The sequence below is a fragment of the Oreochromis aureus genome, linkage group 22, assembly GCF_013358895.1.
Source record: "Oreochromis aureus strain Israel breed Guangdong linkage group 22, ZZ_aureus, whole genome shotgun sequence".
Lineage (NCBI taxonomy): Eukaryota > Metazoa > Chordata > Actinopteri > Cichliformes > Cichlidae > Oreochromis > Oreochromis aureus.
This window is the reverse complement of record NC_052962.1, coordinates 10,968,568-10,981,864: the sequence shown is the minus strand read 5'-3', so window position 1 is coordinate 10,981,864 and position 13,297 is coordinate 10,968,568. Positions and strand designations below refer to the sequence as shown.

Here is a 13,297-nt window from a genome sequence, read left to right as displayed (position 1 = left end):
GAGAGAAAACTCCACACAGAAAGGCCCCAGCTGACTCCAGGAACGGCTTGCTGTGAGGCAGCACCACTAACTGCTGTGTCAGGATATTTTACAGTGGAATAGAGTGCAAAAAATTGAGTGTGAGTCCTTCTTATCATTGAGGAACTCTCCTATGCATTAACAGGAAATGTTTTAAGAGTTTGTTGTTCCTAAAGACGGTTCTCTGTTATCAAAGTTGTGAGCTAAATTGCTTTTTCCAGCCTGTGCTGTGAATACTAACTCATATTATATGTAGATCGATTTTATTATTATTATTTATTTATTTATTTAGTATTTTTGTATACTTGGGATTTTGATATGTTTGCCTGAATATAAAGTACTTTGGGTCAGCTATTGTTATTTTAAAAAAGGTGCATCTTTTTTGTTACTTTCAGTACCAGAATGATATGACACAGCAAGAGGACACTGGATTATTTGAGAAAATCTACAGCAATTTCACTATAAACTGAAGTGGGCGGGTACAGTATGAACAGAGGACATTAAACAAAACAAATTACACAGCACTACATGCACCGAGTAAATGAGTTTACCTAGTAGTGTATAAACTGTTTAAACTCCACTAGGACAATTCACCTGGTTTTCCTCGACAAAGAAGCTAGTAGCGCGACACTTTGACGCTTTGAGCGTCATCAAACGACAGTCTGTCATTGGTTGTTACCCAGGTAACGGAGCAATAGCCGCAGCGATTGGCTGAAATACAGCCGTAAAGCACTTCAACATTGAGGCTGTTGTAGAGTTGTAGCTAACAGTAAACAGAGATTTTCTAATAAAGACAATAATTTAAGCGGAGGCATTTTATGTGACGTTTTGGTGGTTTGGTAACGATTAATTACAATGGCGGAAAAGTTCGATAACCTCGAAGAACACCTGGAGAAGTTTATCGAGAATATTCGACAGCTGGGAATCATCGTGAGCGACTTTCAGCCTAGCAGCCAGGCAGGACTCAACCAAAAACTGTGAGACGTTTCACTTTGCTGCTTCCACTGCTAAGATTTCGCAAATAAGTCCCGTGTTAACGTGTCCAGTCGTTTTTTCTCTGCAGAAATTTCATGATATCTGGGCTCCAGGACATCGAGAAGTGCCGTCAGCAGCTTCATGAGATCAACGTACCCCTGGAGGTCTTTGAGTGAGTACAGTATATGCTTATACTATTGTGTATGTCACCTTCTGTTACGTAAATATCTGTATTTTCGATACATTTATGCTACTTCCGGTGCAGCGCATACTCGGTGCCGACCACTGAGTTTTCATATCGCCGTTTTTGTAACTGGGCCAAACCCCATTTAAAAAGTCCTTGATTTTTAAAATGTGATCACTTGGTTGTGTATTGGTTTGCCTCACATGCTTCATATGAGTAATTCGTTATTGGTGAGAGCCTCTTTCACATTCGGCATGCACATACTGCTTTAGGATCACTTATATGGACAGAAGTATTGGGTCACACCTCTTAATCTCTGAATTCAGTTTTTTTTTCAGACACAGGTGTATAAAGACAAGCACCCAGCGGTGCAGTATGCCTTTACAAACATTTGTGAACAAACTTGTCATTCTCAAGAGATCAATCAGTGCTAGTGTAATAGGTCAATATCGTTGCAACAAGTACGTTTGTGAAATGTCTTCCTGTTAGATATTCCTCTTTTTGCTGTAAGAGTTATTATTGCAAAGTGCATGTGTTTACAAAACACAGCAACTCACCACAAAGTGTCAGACCACCTAAAGTTACAGAGCGGGGTCACCGCGCACTGAGGTGTAAAAATCATCAACGTTCTCCTGATTCAATAACTGCAGAGTTCCTAACATCCTCTGGCATCATCATCAGGACTAAAGCTCTGCACTGGGAGCTTCATTGCAAAGGTCTGCATGGTCAAGCAGGTGCATGCAGGCCTTACATCGGCAAACTCAATAACAAACATCAGGTGAAGCAGTGTGAAGCAGTGGAAACATGCTCTGTGAAATGATAAATCATGCTTCTCTTTCTTGCAGTCGTATAGACAAGCCTGATTTTGGTGAATGCCGGACGAGCAATAACCAGCCTGATTGTTTCGTGCCAATTGTAAAGTGTAGTGGAAGAGGGATAAGACTGTGCGGTTGTTTTTCTTGGATCGGCCTGGGCCCCTTAGCTCAAGTGACAGAAAATCGAAGTGCTTCAGTTTACCAGCATATTGTGGACAACTCTCCATTTCCAGCTTTGTGAAATGTTTTTGGGAAGTCCCTTTTCTGTTCCAGCATGTCTGTGTCCCAGTGCACAAAGCCAGGTCCTCTCATCTAATATCAAAATCTGACACACTCCAAAATCCTGATGGAAGCCTTCCCAGAGGAATGGAAGCTGCCATAGTTGCAAAGGGGCACCAGCTCCATATTAATGCCTCTGGATTTAGAATGAGATGTCATAAAAGCTCCTGTAGGTGTAACGTGTAGGTGGGCCAGTACCTTGGTCCTTATAGTGTTTTAGTTCTATGCATTTGTTTTGATGCCGCTCTAATAAAGAGGAATTTTTTATTACTAAAGTAAATACATAAACAAAAACAAAAAAATCTGATTGCTTCATTAAAAATATCACATTTATTTGGCAAGTTCCTGGAGTTTTATCGAAGAAGGCTGATATATTGTATTTGTATTTGCAGATATATTGACCAAGGTCGGAACCCTCAGCTGTACACCAAGGAGTGTCTGGAGAGAGCCTTGGCGAGGAACGAGCAGGTCAAAGGGAAGATAGACACTTTGACGGTAAGAGATAGTTCCAGGGGCAGTGAGATTCCTCGGCCAATGACTTTTCAAGAATAAGCAGAGCCATCAGCACGTTTCACTGATTAAACGCCCGTAAGTGTGTTTAGAATGTTTTAAAGATAGAAGTCCCATTTCATTGTACAAACAACCCTGTACTTGTTACACTGCTGTCTGCTAAGGCGGCCTTGTTGATCGTGATAAAATAATTATCCTTGGACAAAGTGCTTAAAAGTTTTTTTTCCTGCTTCAGTAAAAACTCTGTCCCGGTTACTTGTTCACATAAAAAGACAGGAGACAGATTTATTTTGGACAGTACTTGTTGGGTCGTAACTCACTAGTTATTCTTTATACATAAAGTATTTATACGTCAGCACTAAAGCGACTTCCACTGTCATATTTCTGTTTTATTACAGAAGTTCAAGAGCCTTTTGGTTTCCGAGCTCAGCAAAGTTTTTCCAGAGGAGATGGCCAAGTATAAGGCTATACACGGAGAAGATGCCCCCTCCTAGTGACTACTGTACCATGCCAACCCCCTCCTCCGACCTCCGACCTGTGACTGTTGAGATGAAAAGCCGGAGTGAAGTTTTACCATGCAGAATGTGGCTGCCCGCATGAATGCTAATTGTTACTTTATGTATGATGTGATGCTGTCGCCGATCCCGAAGGAGAGGGTGTAATTTTCGCTCAGCACCTTGATTCAGCCATTCCCCGTCCTTTCCTTACATTTAAACTTCACGTTACACCTCGAGTTACAAATCAAAGGCAAGGGGAAAAGAATCAGTTGCTGCAAAGGTACACATTTATTCTGAAGCCTAATATTTTTCCAGGAAAAATAAACACACTTCCAAACCTCCTGCCTGACTCTGCTTTAGGGAATTTATCCCATCAGATGTACATACAGTCTATTTATACTCCAACTCTCTATGTTTTACAATGCTTCCTAAACATTGTTCAACATCTCTTTGTACACACAGTTCATAATGATTTGTATTAAGCTCAGGTTTCTACTTGCCGCGATAACTGAATGCAAATGCAAGGTAATTCTGTGCCCGATCACTGAGGATGGTCAGAAATGAGTCTGCTCTGTATTTGTAACTTTGTATGATAAAATTTGTAAATAAATGATCCTTTTGGATTTGTTGTCTTTTGTCTGTTTTGTTAGTTTGAGACATTTAGGGTTATAATTTTGCAGAAAATGTTGGAGCAAATTATGTTTTTATCTTTGAAAATAAAGGAATCTTTATTGATCAGTTTAAGAGTGTCATAAATACAATTTTTTTAAGTGAAATTTTCTCAATCTGTAATCAATCAGCTGTGTGGAATTTGGCTTAAAATCCTGGGACTGCAATAAAGTACTAAAACGTGAGCAATTGTGTCAGTGGGACACGTGTGTGCACCTGATAAAGTATCAGTGACGTCTTTGGAGTCATATCAAGTATCACTTCCAGAGCATCTTGTGTAACTACACGGCCTGGATAGGTGTGTCTGACACGTAGACACAGATGCTGTAGAAGCAGACAGGGGGAGCGTCATTTGGCAGGTCGCAGCCCGACACGCCTCCTCCTGCCGGGGCTTAATCACAGCGTCACGCCCTTGTGCCCCTGGAGGCCAATACTCTGAGGCCGAAGGAGGGAAATGAGCTCTGTTATTGGTTTGTGATATATGCTGTGGGGTAATACTGCCAGCCCTCTTTCTTCGCCAGCCATCCCTGCAGATTTCTCAACACGTGTCTCATTTACTGAGGACTCAACCTCCACTTTTTCAGGGCAGACAGTATTGTTATGCTGAGAACCCGTTTCTGTTTGGTTTTTCAGCTCAAGATTTTTGTATTTACTGTAAGAACGATTATGCAAAATGCAATTTTCTCATCGCAAATAATCATTGTTAATTCAGTTCAATTCAATTCAGTTCAGTTTTATTTACATAGCACCAAAGCACAACAACAGTCGCCTCAAAGTGCTTCATACTTGTAAGATAAAGACTCTACAATAATGCATAGAAAAGCCAAACAATAAGATGACTCTCTGTGATCAAACACTTGGCAACAGTAGGAAGGAAAAACTCTCTTTTAACAGGAAGAAACGTCTGGCAAGAACCAGGATCAGGGAGGGGCGGGGCCATCTGCTGTGACTGATTGGAAGTGAGGAGAGGGAGACAGAACAGCTGCTGGCACAAGCTACGTGCACTATACCTGACAGCAGTATTGATTTACTGGTGTAGTAGTGTGAAATTACTTTGTAAATATCAAAATCTGAGCACACATTTTTGCTGAGGATATTGTAAAAATAGTAACATATGAATACAAAAGAAAGCATTAGTCACTTTATGCCTCATTCAGCCAGTATTAACACAACAGTAGACTGATGATAACACAGTAAACTGTGTTTCTAATCAAATCAACTTATAACTGTGAAATGAATGTGTCTAAGGTTAGTTAGAAACTATTATTACAGGTCTTTTATTGTTATACGTTTTACATTTAATTACATTTAAAAAAATGTGACTAAGGGCTTAATTCCCATGTAATTAAATGGAATTTCAAGGCATTTTATTTGCAATTAAAATATAATTATATTTGCCTACACATGCTTTTTAAAATTTTTCTTTTTGACCTTTGTCATCTTTATTTGATAGATACAGTGGAGTGAAGACAGGAAAGCAGGGGGGAGACATGCGGCAAAGGGCCACGGGTCGGACTCGAACCCGGGCCGGCCGCTCTCAGCCACATCACTAATATTAGTTTTAATTTTAAGTAATACGTAAGTAATTTTACATGCATAAGTAGCAAGTATTGCATAAGGTAAGATATTTAACAGGAAAGGAGACACAAATTCTTGATTTCTTCTATTTTTGCAGAAAAAACAAACAATATTTCCCCATTTTACCTGGTAAGCATGCTGTATTATAGCGTCTCGCATATTTACATCATTATTTAACATCCATCCCATCCATTCACTTCCGCTTATCCTTTTCAGGGTCGCAGGGGGCGCTGGAGCCTATCCCAGCGAGAGGGCGAGAGGCAGGGTACACCCTGGACAGGTCGCCTGTCTGTCGCAGGGCTAACATACAGACAGGAGACAACCACTCGCACTCACATTCACACCTATGGGCAATTTAGTGTTTCCAATTAACCTATCCCCACTAAGTGCATGTCTTTGGACTGTGAACACGCAAACTCCACACAGAAAGACCCCAGCATGACGGTGAAATTGAACTCTGGACCTTCTTGCTGTGAGGCAACAGTGCTAACCATTGTGCCGTCCATTATGGAACAGTCGTTACTTTAATGGTATTCGTTACTACTTCATAGTGCCCATTTGTAGCAATTAAAAAAACCTTAAAATGTACTTAAATTATATTTTCGTTTCTTGTAAAAACCTGATGTGTTTCCTCCTTATTCTAGTGTATCTACTTTTGTAGGTAAATATAGTTAAATTACGATTTCAAATAAAATCAGTTAAATTTGATTTAATTATAAGGGAATTACACCCTACGTCAGGGGCCGTATTATAAAGTGTTACTGACGTTTCATCTAAAAGCAGATCCATTGAGTTTATCCAAACAGGCCCAGATTCAAAACACAGTCCACTTGAACACCACCAATGAGCGAGCAGCCAAAGACCAAAACAGCTGAAACGTGTCCCTCCACTTCACAGTTCACACTGTCTCCTTCCCAATAATGAATATTTCTCACCACATGATCACAGCTTGTTCTCATATTATGAGATATGCTGAGAGCAAGTCCTAAGACCCAGCCTGTCCTAACAAGGCAACACGTTCTCATCCCGGGATGTCACATAATGCAGTTTTGTCAGATGGTCCCGGCGGGGTCACTTCTGTTTGCTTTCACTTTTTTCCCCGACCTGCTGCTTTGTTTCATTTTCACTTGCTTTTCGGTTCGGCTTTCATTCTCTCCTGAGCTTTTAGCACCAATAACTACTTGATTAGGAAAAGGCTGCGTAAGCAATCATTTTTGGTGAAATTTGAGTCACACACTCCTGTCACTAACACCGTGACCCTGCACGTCATGCACTGCCGCCTCATAACAGAGACCTTATTCATAAACTGCATTTCTTTAAGATAAGACAAAAATGCAATTTGGCCCAAGCCTGGCTTATCCCCCAGGCTTTGTCTTGGTAAGTATTCATAAAGGTAATCGGAGCACTAATTATATAGTGTTTATTGATGAATTCTATTTATGCTCAAAGTCACCAGAGCAGGCAGAAAAGCCATAACTCTATCTGTCAAGTGCTTGCAACAACCTCAGGTACCTGTCGTTAATGATGTTCAAACTGTGTCACTTTTTACTCAAAGCACGCTGATCATCACTGAACAGCCTTCAGCTGCCTGTGTTCCTCCGCTCTTTGTTTCAGGCTTCTTCTTTTTGTTTAACCCATTCGCCCCGCTCTCTGTGTGCACAGATGACGAACATCCTCACTGCAGTGGCTGCGGTCAAGGGCACCTTTTCAATCCAATAACGAGGCAGTTTGGAGAAACGAGAAACTAAATTAAATGGGCTTTTTCTAAATCCAGTTTGTGTTTGTGTCTGTGCACCTTGACATCTCTTTCACAGGGTGACACTGTGTGAGCGGATGCGTGTCGTGATGCTTGACTAACCAGAGAAGGGGAAAAGCAGAGGCAGAGACTATTGTACTGTAAATATGTCTGTGTGAAATACTGATGTGTGTTGGATGACTCACTGGAATTGACTTTTTCTCCTTTTTCTTGCATCAAGGTCTTCTCCTGCAAATTGCCTTCCCTCTTTTTCAGCGGACATTAGTTTTTGTTTTTTGATGGCTTTACTTTCTGAATTAGCAGAGGAGCAGCTGTGTGTCTTAAGAATATGAGAGGGGTTTATTGAAATGATTCATGTGGAGGTGGATCCTCTTCCCCCGTTACCATGTGTCATCTCACAGCCTGCAAAGGTACTTTAACACTGAGGACATTGCTCATGTAGCACTCTGGGTGGAGTAAATAGTGTAACTGCCAGAGCCTGTGATATTTTATTTTGTCTCCTGGAAGAGCCCTCAGCCCTCCAATTTCATGGTGTAAATACACTCAACAAACTGCCTTCGAAAAGCTGAGGGGTCAGTGCCCCGTGCCTTTGATTTTGTCCTGCAGGTGTCACATTGTTAGGGTGTTTGGCATATCACATTCTCTGTGACCTTTGCAGTCTGTAAATAGTTAATTTGGTTCCTTGAAAACCTGAATGTTGGTCAAAGTTAGGTGTTAAATAATGACGCAGAGTCAGTGATCATCACAAGAAAAATAACCTCAAAAGTCAGCAACAATTTCTTAAAGTCTGCAGCTGTGGTCGGAGGCATATACTCATCATGGGCGTGAATATCATAGTAATTTAGAGCCTTTAATAATCTCTTTGAAGAGTTCTTTTTCCACAGTGGAGTGATAGTACAGCATACATCTTTAATGACTTTAAAAAAGAAGAATTTGGTGCACAAGATTTAATTTATTTAAGATTTTCTATAATCCACACAGGGTCAAACTATATATACAGGCTCAGCTATATACATACACTCAGTTAAATCTTTTAATAAGCGGTGCTGAGAGCTCAATATCTTTTAACTTGACAAGGTCAAGGCTATCATAGGTCAAGGGGATCATAATAGACTATGGCTGGTAGTTTCTCTCTGTAAGCATGAAAAACTTGGATTTGTTTGACAGCACTAATTGGATTAACAAATACTCAGAACAGCAGGTAAGTCCAAGGAACTCGGTGAAGATATAAGAAGGAGAACTGTAGATTTACAAAAGTTGGAACATTCTCATGTCTAAACAACTGCAGATGTATACATTTTAGCCTGTATGTATACTGTGTAAATGAGAGAAAATCTCAAATAAATTCAAACTGATCCAATTCATGTTTTTTAAAGCCATTAAAGGCCATTAAAGGTGGATGTTGTACAGTCATCTCCACTAACTCAGGTCACCGATCCGGAGCTCTTCACTGTGTTAGTGGTGTTAGTAGCCTTTGAACAACAGTCCATCCAAAATATTCACACTACAGTTTTATTCACTGAAAGTATTATTAGTATTTAGTATGAAACAGTGACACAGACTTCTTAATCTATTATACTTCTAGCAGTTATGTTTGTTTAGCTAAGACATCTTAGGCTCTTCAAGTCTGTTTTAATTAAATGTTATTTGGGGAAAGTTCAAAGGTGATTTGGGTGGTTAGGATAAGTAAAGTATACAGTTGTTACATTTTGTCTGTGGAAACAGTTCCTTAGGATGAGAGCTCTGGTCAAATTACATGGATGGGGACAGACCAAGATACAAAGAAGTTCACTATTAGCTTACTGTTGCAGTTAACCAACTGCTGCACAGATAAAACACATACAGAGTTAAGGTAGCACATGGTATTGTCTTGTCTTTGCAGATGTACTATATGTTACTGTTACAAGGGGGCAGTGTCAAAAATACATGGAACAATCAGTAATGTGGGAGGAAGGATAGTAAAAACCACCGCAGTACTGCAGCCAGGCTGAGCCTTTTTTAGCCTTAACCAGATGACTGCCTCTCCTTGAGCCTGGTTCTGCTGGAGGTTTTTTCCTGTTAAAAGGGAGTTTTTCCTTCCCACTATCACCACACCAAGTCTTTGCTCATAGGGGGTTGTGGGACTGCTGGGTGTTAGGGTTAAAAATAAAACGCCTTGAGGTGACTGTTGTTTCGTAATGGCCCCACATAAATAAAAATGGTGAACATGGTGAACTTATGGTCATCTTGCTTAAGTCAACTTTTCAACCAATCACTATTCAACTCTTATAAAGTGTCATCAACACAGGAAATGTGCTTTTGGGCTTTTAAATCCAGCTTTATTGTGGAATACCAGATTGTTTATCCTAAGCAAATTGTTTGGGTGACATCACATTTTTGAGTATCCGAATCATAAATAGACAAAAACAAAGTGATGTAAAGTCATGGTAAAAAGGATTTTGTCTTATCAGGAAACAAACACTCATCCGAGCTTCAGCAGATCTTCACATTACATAAATAGAATTTTAAATGAACTACAAACATGACACCATTGCCATTATTTATTTAACAAAAATCAATCCAAAAGAAATTAAGAGGAGCCATGTATTGCTCATCAAATCTATTTGGTTAACTGATTATCAGCAAGTGTGAGGAACTCTAAAAACCTGCTAAAAACTGAGGCTTTGTTTGCAGGTCTGGAGCATTCAGGTGTCCGTTAACATATTTAAGTCAAGGAGGAAAGACATCACAGCGGTGGAGGGGTGATGACTTGGTGACCTTGCAGTCATTGAGGAAAGTACTTTAGAGTCAAATATTGACAATGATCCCAAACAGCCAATCAGAATGGCTGAAAAAGAAAAGAATCAAGTGACCATGTGTAAGTGGAAATTTTAGAGATTTTGAAATCCATTTTCTATATCTTCATCCTAATTTGAATATCTTTTCCGTCTTCTTCTATAGAACATTTAGCATCTATTGTGCAGCCCTTTCTCTTTGTACCTGTTGACTGTTGAGGCCTGCAGAGGTTTGGTTGTGCTGTATCATTTCTGTAATGTATCACATTTCTCTCTTTTTTTTGTTAATCTGACTAAAATGCTTTGTGTGTTCAGGACTGGGAAGGCAGTTGAAATGTAAAATCCTCCTGTGCCCTTGGGTTGGTGCAGAAAACACAAAGGCGGAGGCTGCTGCCTTTGATGCTATTAGCATAATGTCTTTCTGATGCTAATGCTAAGTGCCTCTGACTGACCGCCGAAGCTTACACGCCCCACGGCCACGATGGGCTTACATGGCTGTTGATCGCCCTCTCCCTCGCTCTTCTCGCTGCTATTGTGATCACTGCCTGTCTTGCCTCAGCTTAGAGACAGTCATTCACCTCTCACCGAGGGTCAGGAGGCGGATCCCCTCCTCCTTCTGTCGCCCTGGTCACCATGGAAACACCCCTCCCATTTGCCATCACCCACCCCGTGCCCCTCTTCTCCTCGGACAATGGCCTTTGCGAAGCGTGCGCCAGCGCTGTATGCTAAATGTTAAAAATGTGCACTTGTGCTGGGTGTAATAAGTCTTTTGTCATCGTGGCTGATTCATGCCAAAGTCCTCCAGAGCTCAGATATGAACTGCAAAACACAGCGGGACAGCCACGCTTCTTCATACCACTTTATGAACATCTCTTAACTCCACGCACACCCACGCAGACACACAAATACACACACACACACATACCGAGTGTGAGTCAAGTCGAGGAGGTGAGCGAGGCCTCATTGTGTTTTAGATTGTAATGAGACGCAGCAAACAAAGGCTGCAGAGGAACACGACTACTGAGAATCTACAGAGATACCGCTATTGCTCATAGTGGTATGAGCACTGGCAGCCCCACTCAGGGGGTGCCAGTGTCTGCTTGAATGTGCGCATGTGTGTGTGTGCATGTGTTCAATTATGGGGCTATAAAGGCACCAAATGAAATCCATAAAGTTACCCAGTGATGTGTGCTGCATGACACTGTCACTCATTGAATTATTATGCTATTAAAGATGGAACTGAATAGATGGAAAACGTTACATTTTTCATTTATTTTGTGTCCCAATTGCTTCTATGTGTACATTAAGCTTTTTTCTTTTTTCTAAAATTGTGGCCAGGTTGATTTGCTAGCAAGCAGGAAGAGTAGGAGTGAAGAAGAAGAAAAAGGGAGTAAGAGAGAAGAGACACATGCAGGGGGGAGGAGAGAATTCAGAATTTCCCTCTGGTTTAATTATCTGAGCTCACCCCCCCCGAAACACACATGCACACACTCTTTCTCCCCTGCTGTTAAATGTTAGAGGTGAAAATACGAGCAGCGTGTGTGTAAAATACATGTGTATGAGAGCGACTTTCCATTTCTGTGTGTGTCAGTGGCACGCACAACAATGCGCCGGGCATGGCAGCAGTGCAGAGCAGGGAATAGGTGTCATCCCACTGTAATGTTTAAATGTTGCTCATTACACTCTGAAAAGAGCAAATCAATCAGTTTCATCACCTGCTGTCAGCGTGTGATTACTCAACTCAGTGAGCATCATATTCATAGTTCAGATTTACAATCCACTTGTGTGAGAACCCCTCCCCACCCGGTGCACCGTTTATCGTATGAGTGGAGCGTCTAAAACTGTTCTCTCTGTTCAAACACGGCATGGGAAGACTTTCTGTGGAGATTCTCACATTTTTTACCGTCGCGATGATGGCCATTGCCAGAGGCTGTTTTAGCCTCAGGCTGTGAATTTTCAGGATGTTGAGGAAAAGCTCTGAAGGTTCTGTTTATCATAAACTGTGTGTTTTGCAAGGGGGTGGCTGCATTAAATTGATAGAGCTTACCTTTTCGCACAGCAGACATTTTGGCTCTTGAAGCAGCACAGCTGTAGGTAAAGACATCAGCGAGGGCACAGTCCAATTAAATGTTCCAGTTAGCCGGAGCACAGCATGCCAGGATCTTTGAAACGGCTAACCCAAATGCACCTGTACTCCTTCTGTGACATTACAGTTTTTACATTTTTGCTGTGAAAAGGCTTCAGAGATGATTTCTGATTGATGACCAGTTGTGCAGGTCTGGAAAGTCTCGATCCTTCTTTTGAAATTTTGAGAAAATAACTCGATATTTTGAGCTAGCTCTTCCATACAGGAAGCTCTGTGAAGGAACGTCATTTCCTTGTTATGCAGAGACAGAAGGTGGAAAGCATCAGCTGTCCAACAGTTTTATATGATTCAATACCTTTTATGCAGTTATCGCTAACTAGAAGATAAAAGTTCAATAAGGAGGGACTGTTAGGATGGATGGATGGGTTAATTGATAAACAGAATTCAGCCAAGTTATTTGGTGATTGGACTTTGATGGCCCATCACGGCTGAATGGATTCCGCTCTGATTAATGTGAAAGAGGTGGAGATGGGCTGCTTGAGGGAGTCTGCAAAGGAGAATGACAGACGAGCAGTGAAAGTACTGTGGAGTGAAGGCTGATTGGCTTGAAGATTGGTGGGCAGAAAGATAATTGGATTAGCTTGGACTAAAGCAGTGACATTAGCAACAAACTTGACAGTGTGGGAAAGTGGAAGTGAAGAAAATCACAGACTACCCATTAAACACCTGGATATCAGACAGAATTAGCTTCAAGATGATGTCTTCTACCATACTGCTATGATAGAAGACATTCAAAGCTGGAGAACCTGGTGCCAATTTGACCACGTTTGCTAAACCTGCAGAACTCATTGATGCTGTTGCAACCCGATTTTGAGTGCACATGCGTCTTCAACATCTGCTTCTGGGTTACAAGGAAATAATGTTTCTCGGAGCTTCCTGATTGGCAGAGTTAACTCTAATATTTATCTATAGTTCATTTAGTAAATTCAGGTACCATGTAAAGAAAAATAGATGATAAAGTGGGGTATGATTTAGTGTTGGGCTTCCTTGTGACTGACATTATAGCGACATTTAGACTATATGGGCAAAAGTACTGGGCCATCGACACATTACACAGGAGCTATTTGGCCATGGAAACCATACCATGAAGCTCCCA

The 13,297-nt window shown here is 41.1% G+C and overlaps 1 protein-coding gene across 1 annotated transcript; it reads left to right on the top strand.

Annotated features, from left to right (window-relative positions):
- The first annotated feature begins 720 nt into the window (after positions 1-720).
- Positions 721-3,901, top strand: med10 (mediator complex subunit 10). The gene is made up of 4 exons (XM_031731184.2): positions 721-995; positions 1,082-1,165; positions 2,664-2,766; positions 3,180-3,901. The coding sequence occupies exons 1-4, from the start codon at positions 874-876 to the stop codon at positions 3,273-3,275; spliced, it is 405 nt and encodes a 134-aa protein (XP_031587044.1). The 5' UTR covers positions 721-873; the 3' UTR covers positions 3,276-3,901.
- The last annotated feature ends 9,396 nt before the right edge of the window (positions 3,902-13,297 follow it).

What these genes read in the sequence shown, in the direction of transcription:
- med10 (XM_031731184.2), top strand. Translation starts at nt 874, where the DNA reads ATGGCGGAAAAGTTCGATAACCTCGAAGAACACCTGGAGAAGTTTATC. An exon ending in GTACCCCTGGAGGTCTTTGA is followed by an intron (nt 1,166 to 2,663) that starts GTGAGTACAGTA and finishes TTGTATTTGCAG; the next exon opens with ATATATTGACCAAGGTCGGA. An exon ending in GGAAGATAGACACTTTGACG is followed by an intron (nt 2,767 to 3,179) that starts GTAAGAGATAGT and finishes GTTTTATTACAG; the next exon opens with AAGTTCAAGAGCCTTTTGGT.